General features: G+C 37.8%; 1 protein-coding gene across 2 annotated transcripts in view; it reads left to right on the top strand.

The window, feature by feature from the left end:
* Window positions 1–24927, top strand: part of LOC127436184 (ATP-binding cassette sub-family C member 8-like) — a 98317-nt gene that overhangs the window by 38880 nt on the left and 34510 nt on the right. For both annotated transcript variants that reach the window (XM_051690186.1, XM_051690185.1), the window contains exons 14-20: window positions 186–302; window positions 430–502; window positions 2740–2845; window positions 13988–14017; window positions 21462–21494; window positions 22249–22347; window positions 24705–24789. In XM_051690186.1, coding sequence (XP_051546146.1) covers window positions 186–302; window positions 430–502; window positions 2740–2845; window positions 13988–14017; window positions 21462–21494; window positions 22249–22347; window positions 24705–24789 — 543 coding nt within the window. The remainder of the gene's footprint in view (window positions 1–185; window positions 303–429; window positions 503–2739; window positions 2846–13987; window positions 14018–21461; window positions 21495–22248; window positions 22348–24704; window positions 24790–24927) is intronic.

The following is a 24927-nucleotide window of genomic DNA, read 5'->3' as shown; positions in this document are numbered from 1 at the left end:
GTCCAGTTAGTTGACCATAGGGCCTGCCATATTCATCACCATATTGTGTTATGTTGAAAAAAATCATGTAATTGAATTTAATGTATAATATACAAAAATTGCATTAAGCATATAGAGGTTACTTTTAAAGAGGCTGTTCATGCTGAGCTTTAGTAGATCTTTTGCTTTTCTTACCTCTTATAAAGCCTCTGAAGGTGGTAAATCGTAAGCGTCCTGTTAGAGAGGAATGGAACAGCTGTGGGCTGCAGAGTGAACATGAGGATGTGTCGCTGGCTGTGGAGGATGAGGATATCTGCATCAAGGTGAGATTCGGCTCATGTCTTCATTCATGCAGTAACACAGAATGTGAGCTTCATGTACAGTATGTGAGGAGACAAGAAAGAAAGACCCATGCAAATGGAGTAACTGTCAGTCTGCTTTTCTTTAAAGATAACAAATGGCTATTTCAGCTGGACTGATGGAACACCAATGTTATCCAATGTGGATATTAGGATTCCTTTTGGTGAGTCCTTTAACAAGCATACTTATTATATGGCTCATCACATTTTGTCAGCATTTACTCACCCTCATGCAGCAACGCCTGCAGGTACATATACACCTGTATGCACTGTACCATGAGCTCTCGTTTACTAGTGTTATTATTTTTACATAAGTCTTTGGCATTCAATTGCAACTCAAACGAGAGAGAAAGAGACAGACAGAGAAGGAGGTGTGTGTTTGGGGACTGAATGGGTATCAAAACAAAACACTGAGTACTGTGACGCAATAAAACTAGATCACTTCCATTATAATCAACAGAGCTGACTACACTGGAAGCAGCATTTCTGTTTTCAATGTTCTGAATAGCTACTCCTGCCTCTTTATTTAATCCACTTTTAAACTATGGATTTCAAAAGATTCAAGTCATCAAAACAAAAAAGCTGCCTCAAATTTGTTGGTCTACTGTGATCATTATAGTGAAATATGGAAAATGAATTTGTGTTTCAACATGCCCGAGCATTAAGTTTTATTAATTTATTCAGGGTAATATTTATATATTCAGGATTTACATTTAAATATTCAGATTTGCAACTAAATATTCAGGATTTATATTTATACTATATAATCATATTTATAACTATATGTTCAGGATTTACATTTATGTATTCAGATTTACAAATGCAGTATATTCAGGATTTATATTTATATATTCAGATTTATAACTAAATATTTAGAGATACTGTACATTTATATAGTATTTAGAATTTATAACTATATGTTTGGATTTAAAACTGTATATAGTATTCAGATTTATAACCACATATTCAGATTTTAACTATATATTCAGGATTTTTTACTGTATTTTCAGGTTTACAATTATGTATTCAGATTTTGTAACTATATATTCAAATTTATAACTACATATTTGGATTTATAACTATATATTCAGAATTTATAACTACATATTAATTGTACAGTATATTTATATTTAACTTATTATTTATTTATATTTTTATATTATAACTATACATTCAGGATTTACAAATATATTCAGATTTATAACTATATATTTAAAGATACATTTATCTATTCAGGATTTATAACTAAATGTTCGGATTTATAACCATGTATTCAGGATTTATAACTATATATTCAGGATTTATCACTAAACACATATACTCAAATGTATATTTTAATATTTAAAATTAAGAACATTGAAAATACAGTAAATTCCATATTTAGATTTATATATTTAGATTTATAACTAAGTGTTTGGATTTATAACTATATATTAATTGCACAGTATATTTATATTTATAACTATTCATTCAGGATTTAAATGTATGCATTTAGATGTAAAACATTTTCAGAATTTATATACATACAGTATATTTAGATTTGCAACTATAAATTCAGATATATAACTATATATTTTGAGATGCATTTATCAGTTCAGGATTTATAACTTTTTTTCTGATTTATAACTAAATAATCAGGATTTATAACTATATATTTAGGATTTATGTTTATATTTTCATATTTATATTTAAAATTATTTATTCATTTAGAAAACATATTCAGGATTTATATATGTACTGTGTATATATATATATATTGATTAAAAATATATATATTCAGATTTACAAATATATATTTAGAGATACATTTATCTATTCAGGATTTATAACTATATGTTAAAATGTACAACTTTATATTCTGATTTATCATTATATATTTAGGATTTATAACTATATATTCATTTTTATTCATATTTACATGTATTTATTCATATTTACAAATATATTTAGGATTTATGTTTATATATTTAGATTTATAACTACTGTTTATATTTAGAGGTACATTCATATATTCAGGATTTATACTTAGATATTTGGATTTATAAATATATATATACAGTATTTAGCTATATATTCAGGATTTTTAACTATACATTCTGATTTACAACTGTAACTATACAGTATATTCGGATTGATACCTATATGTAAAAAAAAAAAAAAAAAAAAAAAAAAAACATTTGCAAAATTTAAAGTGTGGCTCCTATAGTGTGCCGAACAGTTGCGAGGAAAACACTGATGTATACAAGATGTGTTGTGGCAGGTTTAGTGTCAAGCATCATTGTGCATGTTTGAATGTTTTCAATTGAATGCAAGCACGGATGAGATTTGAGCGCTACAGTGGAGGGGAAGAGTTTGAGTTTCAAATCACATGTATATTGATTTGTTTGCGTTCTCTCCTCAGGTCAGTTAACAATGATAGTTGGACAGGTGGGTTGTGGGAAATCATCTCTGTTACTGGCTGCACTGGGTGAGATGCAAAAGATCTCTGGAACTGTGATATGGAACAGGTGAATATGCAGAATCCATAGTCATATTTAAAGGTGGAGTGTGTAACCTTCGAAATGTAAATACTTTCTCCTATCCCAGCTTAACTGCAGAGACATCTACAGTATCAATAATCCTTTCAATGGTTGATTCCTCCGAAAATAAGGCACTATCAAAACATTGTTCTGTTTTTTTAAGCACCCCAGGAACATTGACTCAACCTATGGCGTGAATTTGAGTGATTATTTTTGTAATTGCCTGGTGAAGTGATTGGGGTATTCACAGTGCATTCCCATTTGTTCATGAGTGTTCTTAGAGGCAGAGCACCCTGGGAAAGAAAGTGGTGTGCAGAGAATACGCTGTGATGAGTAATGCCTTTTATATAGAGCTTGAAATGGCTTTAGTACCTCTGTGGATGTATTGTGAGTACTTTCATGAAGAGTTGCAATGTATTATAGGTAATACAAAATTGCTTGCTTGTTTCCAGTTCTATTAAGTATTCCAAATATGACCGGAGTGAAGATCTAACTGTTCAGTTCTAGCCTTGTGTAAGACACAGCAAGCTCCTGTTAATGAGTAAATGTCTATAACTGGCGCACCATAGGGGAAGGCTTTGATTCCCAGTGTTTTGCTACATCAGTTGGCCCACATGGAATCTGCACAAATTGTGGTGGAAAATTGGATTTATAGAACAAGTACATAATGTTCTGGTGTTACTATCTCTAATCCCAGCCACAGTTAATTTTGGCTCTCTGGTGCTATCAAAATATTGCTCTGTTTTTAACATTAAATAAATATTTTTGATCAAGTTAAAAACAATTCCATTATTTTTCCATTTTTAATCCATATGGTGCTTATGATTTCCCTTAAAAGATTATTTTCAAAAAAGAGAGCTCTTAAGGCCACACAAGAGCATTCATGATAAGCAATATAAATACAGTATGGACATACAAGCACGCAAGTAAGATTGCAATGATTATTAAACCATCTAACCTCTTTCTGTTATCTGTGTAAATGACTTCACAACTAGCTCAGGTTAAAAAGAGGCTGCAATGTTCTTGTCAACAATTGTATCCGGTCCTCTTAACAGATGAGTCACCTGTTCTTCGGTGTGCGCTGTCACATAGGCTATTTGTAGTTACAATGCTTATTTGAGGCTTGCTTTTTGATGTTTGGACACCTCTTTTAAATGCCATATCCTGAGTTAAGCAGTAAGCACAATGCAGAGGAACATTTGTTCAAGTGCCAGTCAGCCCTGGCAACAACCAAACAACTGAGTCTGAATCAAAGGGGCTACTTAAGATAACAGTTGGTACAGTCAATGGAAATCCACTTGGTGTTTTAGATTAAAATATAGACAATGTATTCATACTTGGATAGATTAAAAAATAAAAATAAAAATAAAAATATTAAAATATATGTGTGTGTGTATATATATATATATATAGAGAGAGAGAGAGAGAGAGAGAGAGAGAGAGAGAGAGAGAGAGAGAGAGAGAGAGAGAGAATTCAAACTGGTTACTTTTTAACCCTTAAATGCATACCTAAATGCACTTTAGTGACCCTACCTCATTCCATCCCACATACCTCATCCATTTTTGGAGTTATGCCACCACATCTTTAGTACTCCTCATTAGTGCAAACTTTAAAAAATATATATATATTTGCTTTAATACCAAAAGTGTATAGGGTTGTTAGTGACCAGAGATACAGTATGTAATAGTGTTGTAATTAGTGCTGTCAGTCGATTAACATTTTTATTGCGATTAAGTGCATATTTTTTGTAGCAACAATCGCAGATTTTGTAAGTGTTGAAATTTAACACCATATATACTTCTTTTCCCGTCAAAATACATGTATTTCAAAACAAAACAATATGTAGCAATGCAATGCTTTATTAACATATTCCAAACAAAGCTTTCCATTGTATAAAGATAGAAATGCACTAAAATAGCACCAATTCAAGTAACATTAAACGTTTCCCAAAGTCTAAGTGGGAGTTTGACTAATTGAAAGAACTAGTCCCCACATAGATTGCATATTCATTGCAATGGGCACTAAATCTCTTAAACTCTCATCCTCCACAATATTAATCAGCAGCAGCCTGTGGCTATCCACATTGCTGCAGCAGTCGTGAAGTTCATGATTCTCGACAGGGCGTCAACACCAGCGCTTGCAGACAAAAACGTCTCATTCTGCATTAAAGTGATAGTTAAGACTTGGCGTGCTTCTGTGGTAATTAAAATGCGCCTTACATAGGCTGAAAAATACTTGATTTCTGTCACAATACCTGTCTGGGCTTGTTTTGGACATCAAATAGCGTTAAGAGGTCCTTTCTCAATCATTTCTATATCATGTCGATTTTTTGCGTGTACACTAGGCTTGGGAACGTAGCCTTTTTCACGCTTCGATAATCAGAAATTTTCCCAATGATTAATGATAAATATTGGCATATTTTCAGATATAAATAGTGCTGCTCATTGCACAATAGTCTTTGTCTTTTCAAACATATTGCTCAACACAATTTTGGCAAAGTGTGGTGGCAGAGTGAATTAAAGGGGGTCGCACACCAGACGCATCTGGCAGATGACATGGCGCGTTCTATAATTCGAAATAATTATTTTCTACAAAAGGTACACACTCACCGCCACTCGCCATCTTCAGAGGCTGCTCAAAATTCTGCAGCTCCACAGAGCTCAAATCGCATAATTTTCCATTATATTCAACCCAAATCATTATCAAAGGACAAAGATTATTTATTCAAGCCATCACCGGATGATATATTGTGTATACAGTATGTATCTTTCATATAGCCTACACAATGTGTTTTCAGTTACAAGTATGTCTTTTTGTGGTTTGACACCTTGAATGAAACCTCATCAAAGGTACATACAGAGAAATTGCATAATAATTTCTAATCGTTCAGTTTACACAGTTAAACCAGTTTCATAAACTAATCTGCAAACTCATCAACGTCACATTGTTAATTCTTGAAGAAGTACAAAAACCTTTGTAATGTTTGTTTGTATGGTGACTAGATCTACAACTTAGTTTGGACTGTGCCTTGTTCTACCTGCCACCAGCTTCAGTAAATGTTATATCACCCTTTTGTGGGTTCCCAACACTATTAGCTACGCAGGCTGGAAGGCAACTGATACTGAATTGGAAAGCATGCAGATTAGGCTTTTAACTTAAATGTTGGCTAATGTTAATATATTAATGCCTCTAAACGTATCGATAAAATAATGTGCAGATTAATAATCGATATAGTGATATTTTATAACATGCCTAGTGTACACATACATTTTATACATGCTTTTTTTCCATCAGGGTAGCGCTGTTGTTTTAGTGATTGACCTGATTTACATTTAACATTGCTATTTGATGAAGAAGCAACATGGAAGTAAACTATAGCAAGTGTAACACATGAGCAGAATGAAATGGCTTTCCCTGTCTGTCACTCACTCGATGTTGTGTTGATGTAGTGACACTGGGGGTTCGATCTTAAGAGCCCCAATCACCTTTGCTTAAAATCGAAAAGGCCAATGAAAATTGGCGAGTGGAATTTGCATGCCACTCTCCGCCCCGGACATATGGGTATAAAAGGAGATGGCATGCATCACTCATTCAGATTTTTTCTTTGGAGCCAAATGCATGTGTGTTCGTCCTCTCACTCTTTGCTACGCTGTTGGATTCTTACGGTGCATATCTGCGGTCACCTCACACGGTTGAGTGCTGTGTTTCCCCTGGGCACTTCGGCAGCCTGAGTCTGCAGGTGCTAAAAGAGTATATTAGAGCATATTTCTTTCTAAAAGAGCTCGTGTAAACGCTTGGTGTCTTTTTAAAGATGTCCTTCCGCGTTTGCGCTACTGGATGTGGCAGTTATCTCTCCCCTCTGGATACCCATGAAATCTGCCTCGAGTGTCTGGGGCGCCAGCATGCCAAGGCAGCTTTCGTGGAAGGGTTATGTTCTCATTGTGAGAACATGCCCATGAGAACGTTGCGGTCGCAGCTCACTTCCTTCTTCATGAAGCAAGGAGCCACCACGGCTGCTCCCCAACCTGGTCCGTCCTGGGCTGACGCTCAGCCGGCCGGGTCGGCAAGAACACCGGGAGATCTGGATGTGGACATGGGAGCGTTTCTGCCGGCTCAGCCCCCGCGGACCTCCTATCCCCCAGCACGCTCGTTCTGTCCAGACGAGCTGTCGAGCGATGCAGACGGTCTTCCTCAGGGCGGGTTTAATGTGTCGTTCACGGCCCGCGATGAAGATGAGCTTTCGGTCGTGGCATTGGAGGGTGGGATTCAGCTATCAGAAGCGGACGAATCTTCTGAGCTCCTGCCCACGGGTGGTAGAGCACAGGATGAGTTGGACGCTGAGATGGCAGCCGTGTTTGCTCGGGCGGCTGCGAACATCGGGCTGAAGTGGAACCCTCCACACTGCCCTGAGTGTTCACAGCTGGATGATTGGTTTCTGGGCTCGGAGCGCGACTCACGGCCGCGCCCCACCCCGGTGTCTTTCTTCCCGGAAGTGCACGAGGAGCTAACAAAGTCATGGAAGGCACCTTTTACTGCCTGTACACGCTTCACGGGCTCGTCCACTCTGACTACCCTCGACAGCAGAGCAGCTAAGGGATATGTCGAGCTTTCCCAGGTAGAGTGCGCCATAGCGGTGCATTTATGCCCGCAGGGCGCAGCCGCCTGGCGCGACCGACCAAGGCTCCCTTCCAAGGCCTGTAAGTTCTCTTCTTCTTTAATGATGAAGGCTTACAAGGCCGGGGGTCAGGCCGCTTCCGCCCTGCACGCCATGGTCATCCTGCAGGTCCACCACGCCAAGGTGCTAAAAGACCTGCATGAGGATAGGACCGACTGACCTCGCCTTACATGCGACAAAGGTCATGGCGCGCACCCTGGGGCGGACGATGTCCACGCTTGTGGTCCAATAGTGGCACCTGTGGCTCAACCTAGTGGAGATGTGTGACGTCGAGAAAGTCCACTCGCTTGATGCGCCCATCTCCCAAGGTGGGCTTTTTGGCGACACCATTGAGGATTTCGCCCATCAGTTCTCGATGGTGAGAAAGCAGTCCAAGGCAATTAAACACATCCAGCCACGGCATGACCTGGCCACCTTCAGGCCACCAAGGTCCTGCACCCCGTCTGCTTCTCACCAGAGTCGTTCCCCTGCGGTGCTGGCCCCGGCTGCTGTACCATCGGAGCCCACAAGCAGGCCTCAGAGAAAAAGATCCCCCCACGGGAAGTCGGCTCCACCTGCCCGTCAGTCGGCCCCCAAGAACCCCAGACAGGCTTCAAGGCGGTCCTGACAAGGCCCGCCCAGGGATGAGGCGACTGCTCCTGACCGGTCTGGCCCGGGACATCTCTCCAGCCCCACCATCACCCCTGGGCCAGCGTGTGTTGAGTATGACATCGCCGAATGCCCTCTGGGCCTCGGCACCCACATGGTCAATAAAAGAGCAGTTTCCTCATTCCCTGGGCCAGCGCACTCACAACGGCCAGGCGCTGGAAGTCTTTCCGGTCAATCAGGCGAATGCGAGTACTTCCCGTTCCCTCGTTCTCTGTCGAGAGACAGCCGGTGAACAGGTAAGTGTGCTGGTCACTGGGGCCACTCGCCCACCCCAGTCACCGGTCACCGTTGTGGGCTTGCAGAGCAGCACGTCCCCCCTTGGCTGTCTTCTAGGTAGGGCGCCTGCTCTGCCCGTGAACCACCCTGCCTGGGCACGGTAAGTCCAGTTGTCCCCCTGGTGCCGCTGTCACGGAGGCACGGAGGCTGGTTAGAGCTCTCCACCCCCTCACGGTGGCTCATCAGGACGATTCGCCTCGGCTACGTGATCCAGTTCACCAGACGCCTGCCCTGGTTCAGTGGCGTGTTCTCCACTACAGTGCAGGGCGAGGGTGCCTCTGTCCATCGGGCGGAAGTTGCCACCCTTCTGGTGAAGGGAGCAATAGAGCCTGTCCCTGTAGCCAAGTTGCGCAAGGGCTTCAAAAGCCCTTATTTTATCGTGCCCAAGAGAGGGGGAGGGTCTTGGACCTGCGTGCCCTGAACAAGGCCTTACACAGACTTCCGTTCAGGATGTTAATGCAGACGCACATCCTGGCGTCAGTACGACATCAGTATTGGTTCACGGCCATCGATCTGAAGGATGCGTACTTTCACATATCGATCCTTCCTCGACACAGACCCTTTCTTCGGTTTGCTTTCAAGGGACGAGCATACCAGTACAAGGTCCTCCCTTTCAGTCTGTCCCTGTCCCCTCGTGTCTTTACCAAAGTCGCAGAGGCTGCCCTGGCCCCGCTAAGGGAAAAGGGCATACACATTCTCAATTATCTCAATGACTGGCTAATCCTAGCTCACTCGCGAGATATATTGTGTGCAATAAACCGACTTGGGCTTCAGGACAACTGGGAGAAGAGCAAGCTCTCCCCTGTGCAGAGCATCTCTTTTCTCAGTATGGAGTTGGACTCGGTTGCTCTCAGGGCATGTCTTACGACCGAACATGCTCAGTCAGTTCTGACCTGCCTGAAGACCTTCAGGCAGAAGGTAGTGGTGCAAGAGAAACAGTTTCAGAGGCTCCTGGGGCATATGGCATCCTCGGCGGCGGTTCTCCCCCTCGGGTTGATGCATATGAGACCGCTTCAGCACTGGCTACAGACTCGAGTCCCGAGGTGGGCATGGCACCACAGTGCCATCAGACTTTCAGCCCTTGGTCGGACCTGGCATTTCTACAGGCAAGTGTTCCCATAGAGCAGGTCTCAAGGTGCATCGTGGTCACGACGGACGCCTCGAACTCGGGCTGGGGTGCCGTGTGCAACGGGCAGGCAGTGTTGGGGCACTGGATGGGGCCCCGACTCCAATGGCATATCAACTGCTTAGAGTTGCTGGCACAAATATGACTAATCAAATGAATTTATAAAGAGTTCATCAAATAAAATTATTTTATCAAATAATATGCTTCAATAACATCTTTTTTTTGTCAAATAACGTGAGCACAACAGAGAATTACAGAATAAATTAAAAACTTACAGTACATTCAGTACAACAGTACACTTGCTTGTGAAATTTGCTAAAATATAATTATTCTTGAAATAATAGTATTAATAATAATAATAATAATAGTAATAATACAAATAATAAGTATTATTATTATTAATAAAATGAATATTAAATTTTTACTATGCAGTAGTAATATATTTTTTAACATAATTTCTACAATTTCGTGCGTCCATTTAAACCGAACTTTTATTTTGATGGATCACTCTGTCAGTTTCTGTGTCTGTTTGACAGAAGTTTCACACTTCTGGATAAGCAGTTCGCTACGTGGTCGTTTGATTGTTATACCTTAAGAGGCAGCAGTTTCATTAAATGAATAGTCTGGAATGTGCTGCACACTTCACATTTAATGAGCATTTCACTCTCTGTAATCTTATACACAGATTACAGAAGTCATATTGTATGACCTTCACACATCACTTTGAAGCATACAACACGAGAGAACTGTTTTTTTTTTATTAAATTATATTGCAGGCTGCTGTGGTTTAATAATCAGACTAGGACACTAGAAATTTACAAGATCAACAAAAGATTTAGTGATTCAAAACACTCCCGAAACGGCGAAACTCTCACACTGGCTCTGGGCCAGCTGGCCATACTTACTGTTGAACCAGGTTAATAAATGTTTAATTAGGCATATATAGTTCTCACTTTAGATTAGGTCATGGCAAATGCTTAGCTAGCCATTAGTAAGTGCTTTATTACGAACTTTATTAAGCATTCATTGATTTAATAGTAAGTGTTCCTAAAACATTAATATACACATTAAGCAGAAATGTGTATCCAATTCATTACATATTTAATATCTTTATTAAATATGAATTTATGCTTTCTTAATGCTCTCATAAACACTTCTTTACCACTGGTTTGCATCAACTAAAATACATCAGTTAGGTATGATTAACAAGTTGTTTACTAAGGATAAAAAAACATTATCAAACTGCCTATATATGAAATTATTAAACAATAATAAATCATTTGCTAAAGTGAATAGAAACAAATAACATACTATTTATATGTAGCTTTTTAATGTATTAATAATGTAGGAACAAACATTTATAAATGATCTCTGATAAACCTCACTCCCCTGGCCTCAAGAGGCGCACTAGCGCCTGATGCTAGAGGCTGTAGTATTTAGCCCCCTCGTTAGCACGTTGCCTCCCATGCCGGAGACGCCGGTTCGAATCCCGCTCAGAGTGGGTTGAGTAGGACTGGCTACAGTGGTGCCATGACCTGGATGGGAGTGAGGTTTAGGGGGGGTATAATATAATTTATTCAATGTCCCTTTGTCTCTGATAAACTGTGAAAGATGCGAGAAAGATACATTTAAGTTGCACTTAATGGACTTAAGAGTGGTTCAAAGCTCTCGTTAATTTACGAGCGTTTTTACAAACTACTTAGATAATAATGTATTTGGGAAACGTGTCACAGAGATTAAGTACTACTTAAGTGCTACTAACATTCTACTTAGTGCTTGGGGAAACCCAGCCATAGTTACTCAAATAAATATTTTGCTTTAAAGGGATTGCAAACATTAACCATTTAAAGTAATACCTTTCAAGCTAATTATTATTATTATTATTATTATTATTATTATTATTATTTTAAATGTTTTGAAAATGAAAATAAGAATACAAGATTTATCGTAAGCCCTTTCGACATTTTATTATGTGCAGGATACGAATTATAGATATCATGCTAATTCTTGATATCTGTAATGGAAATACTACTAGTAAAAATATATATATATTCTTTCTATAAAAAATGACATAATTACTCATGGAAATACCGATTTTTGATATCAAAAAATGGATTTTAAACTTGTGAAAGCTGTAATTCTTCTGTAACTGCACTTTTACTAGTAGAATTTCACAATGATCTGTCATTGACTCCTGTCCAAAACACAATTACAGATACTGTATCTATAATTTATTTCTTACTAGTTGTAATTTCACAATCTATGTACTTACTAAAAGCAATATTTTTTCATATCAATAATTACTTTGTTACTAGTACAAATATCCATTCCTGATATCAACAATTGAATAACAAGTAGTAAAAATGCTCATTTGTATATCATTGATATTTGTAAATGTATTTCAACATGTTAGATTTCTGAAAATGGATTTGAGACTTCAATTTTCAGATGTTTTTTACTAGTTGAAATTCCATTTTTGATATCAAGAATGGGTATTTCTGCAAGTAATGACATTTTTATATCAAGAGTTAACATTTGTACTAGTGCAAACTTAATAACTTGAATCAAAAAATTGCATTTTAACTAGTAAGCATTTAATTCTATCCTGCACATAATTAAAAGTCAGTTCGGCTAACCATACAAGATTGCACAATTTAAGTTTGTAAGATACGCCCAAGCCAAGGCGCCGACAGTATCAACCTCCCTTTTATCTCAATCAATTATCAGACAAATGTTATCTGCCCACATAAATGACTCTCACAGCTTCTAATGTCAACGTTACATGTTCTAAACACAAATTTACAATACAACAAGGAGGACATGATGAAAGTTAAGGCAGGAATATTTTACGTACATTACTCGAATACTTGGCCAACGCATTGCAAGGGATTTGTCCTATTAAACATGTTGTCGACTTTAACTTACCTTACAAGATTGTCTTCAAACTGTTGACCTAAAAGATAGAATAGCAGAAAAAGATTTTAAGCTAATGCCCGCTATAGCATCCCTTGCTGCAACGCTGAGAAAGCAACGCATACATTGCATTGTGAATTGCACAATATTTGCTGTTATCATTTACTCTCACTATATAATATATTAGACTCTAAAGGGATCACAAGCATGAACGTTGTAAACGGTTCAATACCTTATAAGCTAATAATAAAGACATTTTTACTAAATGATAATCAATTAATACAAAATAATTTTGTAGCATTTAGGTTTGTAAAATGAAAAAAAAATGTAAAAAATTTAAATCGAGTTCTGTTTTATTTGTCTGCTTTATTATACTGTAGTTGCTTACAGAAAGTCTCCTTGGAGGTTTAGCTTAGCACCTCCAAAAATGCTCTGCTGTGGTTTTAATCACAGTGTCAATCATTTTGTAATAGCTCACTGTGGCTAATTACGTCTCTCAGTACGGTGTCTGAAAATCACTTTCCTGGAACCGCATGTGCCATCTGCTTTCTACGGTTGTCCTTCACATGGAATGGCAATTTAAACAGACCCACACTCAAAAAAAAAAAAAAAAAAAAAATTGCTCTTTGGCTGAAATTGATTCAATCATGAACAATGGTTCCACATGCCTGAAATGAGTTTTCTCAACTTAAAATTACAGCGTAATCTCAACACAAACACTTTGTGTAGGAACAACCTAGTTGAAATGGGTAAACCCAACAAAATTAGACATGTTAATGTATAGCTCAGATAAATCTCTTTATTTCGTTATGTGCTAACTAGTGAAAGGGAATGTTAGCATGCTAAATATGTCGCGGTTGGAAGCACTACAGAGTGTAGTTTAGTAACTATGCTACGGTTAGCACAGCAATTGCTCAACAAAGCAAGCAATCAATTTCATGAGTGACAAATGGATTAAGTAATCTTCCTTTTTACAAATTTAAATGGATAGAACGCAAGTTGTGACAAAATGTTCTAGAATTGTGTTGCTTTAGTTCATTTTAATTAAATTGAAAAAGCTGCAAAAATCTTTTTTTAAAGCACTGAGCATTTCCTACCTTTACTTTATGAAGAAATCCAGTTGTGAGGGGAAATGGTAAAGATTGCAGCCCGATTAAGCATGTCCACATCAATCTACTGTAAATTAACAAGTTGAGTCCTATAGCTTAACTACAAAGCCAATGCAGAACAATGTAAACTGTATTGCAGTTTTAGGTGTGCTGCAGAACTTTATGGTTCTTTTCCACTTTTGAGGACATATAGAGGGTAAAAGATGCAAATAATGCCTTCATGTTTATTTCAAGTTCAGAGATTATCAATATCCTTGATAATGCCTTTGTGATAGCAGCTATTTCTCAGCACAGCTTATCAGAATCTATGCATGTCAACATCATTGTCATGTTAATGTTGCTTCACGTTTGAGTAATTGTTTTGCTGTTTATTGTTTTGCAGACTGCCCATGGATGCAGAGGGAAATGAAAGGTAGGTGCTCAGTTCTTTCAAAGGGATAAACATGAAAACAGATAAACATTTAGTGCCTCCTTCAGAGAGTACAGCCATTACTTATTATGTTCCCTTATTGAGTGTGATAAAGGGTTTGTGTGTGCTTATGTGCTGTCATGCTGTGCAGTGCTGATCATCTTCATTGTGGTTTGTTGGCTTTAATTCCCCAGCTTTGTTCTGTTGGTCTGTTTATTTCCACATAGCCATGCTCAATATATGCGCATTTTACACTGACAACAACAATATGAAAAATTAGGGCTGTTGATTTCACGTGTTAAATAAGTGTGATTTAATTATATAAAAAATAATGTGTTAAAAACTTTAATGCAATTAATCTTGCATCCTGACCTGTACGTAAATTCCGTAATAAAAGTAAATATTTTTAGTACCACCGGAGCAATTTAAGCTTGAAGTACATGTAATTTAGCGTTTTTATGAGCCACGTCAACAGGGGGCAGTCAGCGTGCCTCATTAAGACTTACAAGCAGTGCAGCCACAGAAAGAGAGCCAGTCATATAGGACCTGTTCTTGACAGCTAGATGAAGCACAATAGAATGCAGGGATCTCAAGACACAATTTTTAAAGTTTCAATTACTTTTAACTTGATATAACATCCTAAAAATGAGGTGTTTATTATACTGAAACCAGTAAGTTGCACCAAAAGCATCTGTCTGATTTATATGTACATAGAGCAAAATTAAAAATAGCGCAAGAACACTCCCTGTAAAAACAGAACAGAATAATGAACTGGATTGAGGTCGACTGTAGGCTTATTGTGTACTAAAGCATTTGATACAATGTACTTATTATGTCATATGTGTTGTTTAATTGTACTTGCGTTTAAAATACCTGCATTTAATTACATCTGTAGTTAGATTGTTTACCTTACTCCTAAACCTAACCTGCCCCGACCCTTACCCTAAACCCTAACTCTATTCTAAATCCTAACCCGTACCTCAACCTCAGTAACAGCAAATGTGAATCTTGTGAGAATGTCATGTAGCTAATTCGATAAAAAATTGTAATAGATTGACTCCCCTAATAAAAATAGAATAAGAGTTAAGTATATCTGTCAGTATGGTAGCTTTACATGCATTGCTGGAACGGAAAAAAATCCAAGATGGCAAAAAGAGTCAAGGTATACTAGTTTAATCAGTGCTTATTAGAATATGAAGTCATTAGCTCAGCAACATGCTAATATTTGAATCAGCTGAGCCTTAGTTGAGTATCTTGTGTGCTTCAAGTGAAGAGAGTTTTAAATGAGTCACTTATTGGTTAGGACACTGCCTTTGAATGAAGCTGTCTATGAAGGTAGTAGGCAGCGAGGCAGCTCAATAGGTTTTGGAACAGATCTGATGACCAGTGTTAGGGAGTAGTTAAATAAAAGTAGCAACGCTACTAACTTCACTACATTTTTCATCAGCATGACGTAGCTCAGCTATTTTCCCAATAGTGTAGCTTTTCCAGTAATAAGCTACATTTTCCAACTAGTAGCACTGTAGCATCTTAAAACACTACCTTTGTCACAAGGTATTACGAACGCAGCAATGGAGTCGAATTACTTTACCTAAATTATCCCCACTCTCTCATCTAGATGCTGGGGAATTCAAATAATTTAAGTGAATCAGTTCTTAAGGACAGTTTGTGTAAATAAACAGGTTAAAATAAACGATTTCCTTATTTTTGGCATTGGGAACTCCAATTCATTTTAGTGAGTTGGGTCTTGCGAAAGATTAATGTAAATGAACTAGTTCATTTACAGTAAATGATTCACTTTTTCACTTGAGCTTCACACTGCCTTAAATGGACTATGAGATCTTTTTCAGAAGCGAAATATTTAGTTGAATGCTGCTGTGTATCACTGCATTTCAATAGAGGTATCTAAAATAGGGTGTTATTGTTTTATTAATGCCGATTAAGCATAAACTTATGTTTAAATAAATGTTGTCACCCTATTTGTTTAAGCTTAATGAAAATTAACCATGGTTTTGATATCGTGGTAAAACTTGAGGAGTAGATCCACACACTGTTATATTTTTTCCTTTTGTTGAATTAAAAACAGTATTGTAGTAGCCATGACTTTAGTAGACTTGCATAGACAGACCTATGACTATGGCATAGGCAACCGCCTAGTTTGCCACCAGCTTGGGGTGCCAAATCGCAAGCCGCCCCCAAACTCTGTGCCCTTCTCCCGCTCCGGCTGTCTGGAGCACCAGTGCCAATCTTGCCCCACCCCTATGCCGTGCCAATACCCCACCGTGTCTGCATCCCACAACCCCCCAGCCACCCCAACCACCATCCGACAATTGCGATCTCGCCTAGGGCACTAAAATGGTCAGAAACGGCCCTGGTTGTGGACACAACTCGGCTTCCAGGCAGACTAATTAAACGTCCTGTGTGCGTAAACTCACGGAATTTCCATCAAATGCGTGTGCCGTCTGAGACTATGACTGTAGTAACTATACTTTTATTGGCATCATGGTATTACTATAGTAATATTGTAGTAACCATGACTGTAGCAACCATTGTTCATTTTGTTTTAATGCTTTCACTACAAATACCATGGTTAATTTTTAAAGAGATTGTTTCCCTTATTAAAGCTGAAGTTGGGGGGGGGAGGAATGTATTCAGAAAGCTGTTTTGAAAACAATGTTTATTTTTTTCAATTCTGTTTAGTGGTGCTAGTGGCACAGAAATTACGTACTTAAGCTTACTTCAGATAATATTATTGAATTCTGCAAGATTGCAGTATTAATACAATTCTCTGATTGTTATATATTTAAAAATACATTTTTATATTTAAATAGCTTTATTGTTGATGGCTTATTTTTGTTAGTAACTTGTAGTGTAGCTTACTACCATTTTATAAGAGTAGTTTGGCTGTAGTTTAACTATTGGATGGATGGCTAGTTTAACTACTGAGTAGCTTGTAGCTTGGGAAGCTTCAGTTTCAAAGTAGCTTTTCGAACGCTGCTGATTACTACTGTCTACAGTATACGGGGAGCTTCAGCATTCTGACTGAAATAAAACCTCATTAGTAACTGATCTGAGGCGTTCATGTACAACAAACTTATGACCAGTACTCTTTATGTAAACCACACAAGTGATTCAAAAAAATATCATTCTAATGTTAGCATGTGGCTAAGCTATGATTTCATCAACTTGTTACCTAGACAGCATTTTTTTGGACAAATATTGTAAAACAAATAATAATTTTGGTTGCAGTCCAACATAAAGACTTTCTTAGATAGTTATTAGTGAAATTATGGTAACTTCTAAGATTCCTAATTTTGGGCAAAATAAATTGAGGTAGAAAGCTATCTCACCAGGAAGCTTGCTAGGTTTTTAGACAGTCATGAGCTGCGTCCAACTATGAATTATTCCCTACTATATAGTATGCGAAAAACAGTATACCAATGTACAGTAGTAGTATGTCCGAATCCTAAGTATTCATAAAATATTATGCGAGAAATACCCGGATGACCTACTGTTTCCTGCGAGATTCTGAAGTGCGGAATGACTGGACACCTAAACTTTCCCAAAATCCCACAAGAGCTGAGGAGATGTTCAAATTCGCATTCAAGTTCAAATGCTGGTTTAAAAAAAAACAGCGGAGAACCACGAGTCCAGTGGCTCTTCTCAGCTGTAAGTGATATATACCAAGAAAGTTGTTTCTTGTGCTTAAATGGTGCTGTTTTTTTAACAAAACCAGAGTAGATTACTTTCGTGGTTGTTGTTATCAGATCATATACAATTGTGCTCAAAGGTTTGCATACCCTTGGAGAATTGGTAATATATGTACCATTTTTAAAGAAAACATGAGCAGGCAAAACACATTTCTTTTATTTCTTATGGGATTCATATTCAACTGTAGATTATAACAGAATGGCACAATCATAAAACGAAATGAATGAAATGACCCCTGTTCAAAAGTCTGCATACCCTTAGTTCTTAATACTGCGTATTGCCCCCTTTAGCATCAATGACAGCATTCAGTCTTTTGTAATAGTTGTCTATGAGGCCCCAAATTCTTGCAGGTGGTGGCAAAATGCCTCCAGGTCATGCAAAGTCTTTGGTTGTCTTGCATGAACCGCACATTTGAGATCTCCCCTGAGTGGCTAGATGATATTAAGGTCAGGAGACTGTGATGGCCACTCCAGAACCTTCACTTTTTTCTGCTGTAACCACTGGAGGGTCAACTTGGCCTTGTGCTTAGGGTCATTGTCATGCTGGAAAGTCCAAGAGCGTCCCATGCATAGCTTTCATGCAGAAGAATGCAAATTATCTGCCAGTATTTTCTGATAACAAGCTGCATTCATCTTGGCATCAATTTTCACAAGATTCCCCATGCCTTTAGAGCTCACACCCCCCTAAAACATCAGTGAGCCACCACCATGCTTCACAGTGCTTTCACTATAGGCCTTGTTGACCCCTCTCCAAACATAGTGCTTATGGTTGTGACCATAAAGCTTTATTTTGGTCTCGTCACTCCAAATTACAGTGTGCCAGAAGCTGTGAGGCATGTCAAGGTGTTGTCAGGCATATTGTAACTGGGCTTTTTGTTGCATTGGCGTAGTAAAGGCTTCTTTCTGACAACTCGACCATGCAGCTCATTTTTGTTCAAGTATCGTCGTATTGTGCTCCTTGAAACAACCACACCGTCTTTTTCCAGAGCAGCCTGTATTTCTCCTGAGGTTACCTGTGGGTTTTTCTTTATATCCCGAACAATTCTTCTGGCAGTTGTGGCTGAAATCTTTCTTGGTCTACCTGACCTTGGCTTGGTATCAGGAGATCCCCGAATTTTCCACTTCTTAATAAGTGATTGAACAGTACTGACTGGCATTTTCAAGGCTTTGGATATCTTTTTATATCCTTTTCCATCTTTATAAAGTTCCATTACCTTATTACGCAGGTCTTTTGACAGTTCTTTTCTGCTCCCCATGGCTCAGTATCTAGCCTGCTCAGTGCATCCACGTGAGAGCTAACAAACTCATTGACTATTTATACACAGGCACTAATTGCAATTTAAAAAGCCACAGGTATGGGAAATTAACCTTTAATTGCCATTTAAACCTGTGTGTGTCACCTTGTGTGTCTGTAACAAGGCCAAACATTCAAGGGTATGTAAACTTTTGATCAGGGCCATTTGGGTGATTTCTGTTATCATTATGATTTAAAAAGGAGCCAAACAACTATGTGATGATAAATGGCTTCATATGATCACTGTCCTTAAATAAAAGACAGTTTTTTTGCATGATCAGTCATATTTTCAAAATCAATGCCAAAATTTCACAATTTCTTTCAGGGTATGCAAACTTTTGAGCACAACTGTATTCTGGTCATGGGACAATGCCCACATTCCCGTATGAAGTATGTCTGGAATCTATTCATACTGCTCTCCTGCATACCTAAAAAATTTACTTTTTTACCAGCCGAGAAGTGCATCCTTCATCAGAAGCAGTAAATACTTTGACAGTACGCGATTTCAGGTGCAGCTAGAGTTTTATAGTTAATGCTTTTACTTCTCTGAACAGCTCTCTTATCTATATACATTACCATAAAGGTGACTCATTAAGACTCTTTGGAGCAGCTCAAACATAAATTCTCTAGAAGTCTATCACAAAGCCTATTACTGCAAATAGTTGACAGTTGGTGCTGATGATAAAATGGACTATCATCCCCTTGGCCATCAATAAAGTAGAATGTGCTGTCACAATGGGCTGCTGTGTGTGAACGTGAATGTGTGTGTGTGTGTGTGTGTGTGTAGGAGTGTGTGTCTTGTTCTTGGCAATGGTCTGAATTTGGCATCCAAGGACAGAAGCTTTTTATTACTGTTGGGGGCAATCACTATGTCATACAATACAAAGCCAAGGTGTATTATTACAGGAATTTCAAAAAGACATCTGGCATTTCATTCCCTTCATTGAAAATGTAATATATATATATATATATATATATAAAATGTTTTTTTTATTTTATTTTTTTTTTTTTACCTTTTTTACATGGGGGCAATTTTTTTCAAGAAGACATTGTGCTCTGATTATCAGGTTTAACAGCAGCCAATCAGAAGCCATTCATGTCAAAGCACAAATGAGAAAATTACTAAGTTATCTTTTTATGAAACTCAGTGGTTTCAATCAAAATTAATCTAAATCCAGTCCAGTATGTCTAACGAAGGACGCCATTACTTTAAAAGCCCCAGTGCTTTTAAAAGACAAGACCATTAAGGCTTTGTGCATACTTCACCCAATAGAGAGCAACAACACCTGCCCTCTTTTTCAGCTGCATTAGTTCCGGAAGTATTTTTTCCTATTTATTCTCTCGGTAGGAATAAAAAAAAAAAATAAAAAAAAAAACAAGCCATGAACCAAACCAGCCAGCTATGAGATTAAGTGCATTACAAACTTTGACTTCATGCAAAAAGATTATGAAAATCTGAAAAAAGACAAAAGTAGAAGACTGTGTATTCCCATGAAGTTATGAGGATAGGGAGATTGACTCGATTACATCATTCGCAATGTTTCATGGGAGTATGTGGTCAGTATACTCTTTTGCCAGGATTTTCATTCCCATGGTAACAGAGACTTCTCTGATTGGTGTTTTTCTTCACCAGGAATTTAACTATTAAAATTGAAAATCACAGTTGTGGCTTCTACCAAAGCATATTATCATTTAACAATCTCAGACCTTTCTTGAAAGATTTATGTTATCGTTAAAAATCCATTGGAGAAAATGAATGGGATTTTCTCTTCCAGAATCTTACCACTGAAGTCTGTTTCGATTTGTTTTTCAAATCCCATCTTTAGACCACACTGCCATTTTGCAAGTGATAAAATTGTATCCCATTCATTCCATTTATTCAATCACTACATAGCAATTGAGTGTAGTTCATTATATGGGGAAAGAGAGCATGAAAATGAGTGAATTCTGACAAATAAACTGAACTGTGCATTGTGAATGTTACATACAGTACATGTTGCGTCCCAAATTATGAAATACAAATCTTCAATTATGATTTTAATCGTATTTGAAACCACACACAAATGTACTCCATGCTTTTGTTTGTTGTTCAGACAACAAAAACTAAAGGGATTTGTGTTAGATATGCCTAACCAGTATAATATTTTGCTGCCTGTCTAAAGCTTAAGAGTCTTTTTTTACTGTACTCACCTCAGTTTAAACCCAGACTTGGGTCAGCACTACTGCATTACCGATTGACCCATGCATGATTGCACAGCACTATTTCCAGTCTTCTATTACATGGCATCAGCAGCAGCATTCCAGGTTTAATATGAAGCACTGCAGAAATGTTCTGTAGTTGAGGTCACTGGCAATGCTTGAGAGATTATTCATGATGTGTATTAAAGTGTCTGTTTATGATGCTTTATGACAGTATTTTTAAAAGATGTATTTGTGTTTCCAGCCCTACAGATGCAGCTGCAGAGTGGGATGTCAGGTATGTACACACACATAAACAAACACATACACACACCACATGAGACCTTGGTTTGGAATAGCACACTACCATACTAATACTATTTTAGCAGTATGCAGAATGTGTACTATGCACAGTATGCAATGTTTCTGAATGCATGGAATACCCAGATGACCTACTACATTTGCTAAAATGAGCTTACAAAGAATTCTGCACATAATACTGCATCGCACAATGCAGTATGCTCAATGTGACGTTCCATGTCCAGTGTGGCGAATGAACCAGAACAATGTCAAACACTATTTTTTTATTTTTTTTATATATATCTCTTTCTTGGCTCATTATTTTTACTCAATAAAAATGCAAGATGAAAACTTAACTTGTTGAATTAAGCATGCAACGTACTACTGTGAATGTTTATCGTTGCATAATGCGCACTGTTCCTAATACTGTTTTTTTTCTATATAGATTTTATATTAAAAAATTATTATTATTATTATTATTATTATTATAGAAAAGTAATTATTTTATCTGTTAGTGATAATTTTTTTTATGAAACGATACCTGCAAAATTCACAAACTCACTGAAGTACAGTAGTCAAAAAGGCTATTTTTTTAACATAATACTAAAGACATGGCCATAACTCTGTTTGAGCACACAGTAAAAAGATAATTTTTAGTGTAGGTCAGTTAAAATAAAGCTTTTCTTTTATATTTAAGAGCAACATTGGTGTTGTGAAGGAGGTCACTGATGTTATGGCAACCCCTCTGACAGGAAAAGAGGTGCTGTGGCATATGCTTCTCAGAAGCCCTGGCTCCTAAACACCACACTTGCGGAGAACATCACATTCGAGATGCCTTTAATAAAGCAAAGGTAACGGATCTTCATTTACATTCTCAATCTAAATATGTAAATGTATACTGCCCTAAAAAGGCAAAACGCAGTTACAGCACATGCAATGAAACTAAGAATAATAGCAACAGATTTCTTTGAACATCCAGCCAAATCATTTGTACATAATGTACACACATGGCAGTGCACTAATTAAATATGTTAATGAGCAGAGTTAAGCCAAAACTGTCTGTTACAGGACAGACCATGGTCTAAGAGACCCAGTTTTGGTCAAAAGTCAGTTTTGACAAAATGAGTAGTTGCGTTTTGACTTTGCATGCCAGTATCTATGATGGATGGATGGATGGACAAAGATGGATGGATGTTTTAGACAGATGAATGGATGGACGAACATACAGTAGATGGATGGAATAGATGGACATAAAAAGGATGGATGGATGCTATATTGTAGGATGAATGGATGGATGGATGGATGGATGGATCATGGTCTAAGAGACCCAATTTTGGTCAAAAATCAGTTTTGACAAAATTAGTAGTTGCGTTTTGCCTTTGCACGCTAGTATCTATGATGGATGGATGGCTGGATGGATGGATTGTTTAAGCGGATGAATGGATGGACAGATGTATTGTTGGATGGACGAACATACAGTAGATGGATGATAAATATATGGACATAAAAAAGGATGGATGATGGAAACTAGATTGATTGATGGATGGATGGATGGATGGATGGATGGACAGATGTATGGATGGATGGATGAACAGATATACATAAAAAAGGATGGATGGATGGATTAGATGAATAGATGGATGGATGGATGGATGGTTGGATGCTAGATTGTTGGTCAGATGGATGGGTGGATGGATGGATGGCAAATTTTTGTTATCCCCTGAAAGAGGTTTATATACCTGAATGAATGAACACATTTTTCGGCACCATTTTTGCCCCATGGATTAAGGTTGCTGGGTTTTTAGGACGCCATATGTTGTCTGGAGCCAGCATTTGCCTCTAATAGGCTTTTTGTAAACATTAACCTGTGTCCACCACCCTGTTACCCTAGTGATGTAGAAAAGTGCATTGTTTATACCCCCTCTTTCCATTAGTCAATACAAAAGACTTTTCTCTCTTGATGTCATGCAGTCATTGTAAGCTTTTTAAATAGCAGTAACAGTCATTAGACAGATGTGTCCCTTACTAAGTGTCTTGTCTGTGAGTCAACGCTTCTTAGAATCTGTTGGATATTCACCTTCCCTGGAGCCTCGGCAGCTGGCAAGTGTCAATGTCAGCACACAGGGATTGTTAAAGGGGCATATTCTACTCTTTAATAGCAATATATTTTCTCAAAGCCCACTTCTAATTTTAGGTTAGAATAGGTTTATAATATTTTCCACCATTTCTTTGACTCTTTGAATTAAATGGGCCATTTTTGGGACTGTACCTTTAAGACATTTTTGTATAAGTGATCCTCTGTTATGATTGGCTAATTTCTGCGTATTAGTTTATATTTACACTGTCATTCATCAGGACGGACCAAGTAGTTGAATAGCAAATATGTTCATGGTTGTGACATCAAAACCATTCTGATTGGCTGAATGACCCGTGTCCTAACCAGGCGGGATACAAGTAATGAAAGATACAGTATCTTTTCTATGTTATTCTGAGTTTTTGTCCTAACCAGCTGTGACAAAGGACAATTTGATGACAAATTACTTCTTAGAGCACAATAGCTAATTTTCCATCCATGTATTTGTATGCAAAATTTTGGGATATAGCATAAAAAATGCTGGATGGAAGAACCTGCGATACGATTAAAATTTCCAAAATGCGCATAAAAAACCGTATATGCTCGCTAGAGGTGGATACATATTTTTATATGGTAAGAAGACTTGCACATAAACTACGATGGAGACACATTTACCAAATAAACTCCTTGATGCTCATCAAAAAAGTAATGTGACTTTGCCCAAAAGTCCCTTTCAAGGCAAGTCAGTCCACTTGGCGGCCATCTTTGGAACGCTCCCAGGCAGCTATTTTCTTGTAAACAAGTGGCATAAAAGTACAGCTCCTATCTACTTGAATGAGGGAAAGACCGAAATCTCCTAAATGGATGTTCAAGATTATGATTAAATCACATATTTTAATTCAGCAGGAAAGTCATAAATCAAAAGTCTTTGTGAGAGTAAGTCTGTAATTTCAATGCTGATTAAAACCGTACACTTCTTTAATACAATTCTCTTGATAAATAATCATTCATTGTTAACAAACAATTTTACTCCAACATCAATATTTCAAAATGTAATACAGATAGATTACCACAGTGTTAAGCATCCAGCCAGCTGTGGTTTAGTCCCCATTCAGCTTCTTTTGTCGTTTTCAGGTACAGGGCAGTAATTGAAGCATGTTCTCTCCAGCCGGATATTGACATCCTTCCCCAGGGGGACCAGACGGAGATCGGCGAGAGGGTCAGTGTGATGCATTTCATTGCTAGCCATCTGGACTGGTTTTATTTTACATATTGTACTGTTTCACTTATGATGTATGATATTGAGTTTTAAAGGCGCACTCAGTAATATTTGTGTTTATGTCATCTTGGACTTACA

Source organism: Myxocyprinus asiaticus, chromosome 46 (genome assembly GCF_019703515.2).
Source record: "Myxocyprinus asiaticus isolate MX2 ecotype Aquarium Trade chromosome 46, UBuf_Myxa_2, whole genome shotgun sequence".
Classification (NCBI taxonomy): domain Eukaryota; kingdom Metazoa; phylum Chordata; class Actinopteri; order Cypriniformes; family Catostomidae; genus Myxocyprinus; species Myxocyprinus asiaticus.
Note: the sequence above shows the minus strand (reverse complement) of the source record. Positions and strands in the feature narration are given on the sequence as shown.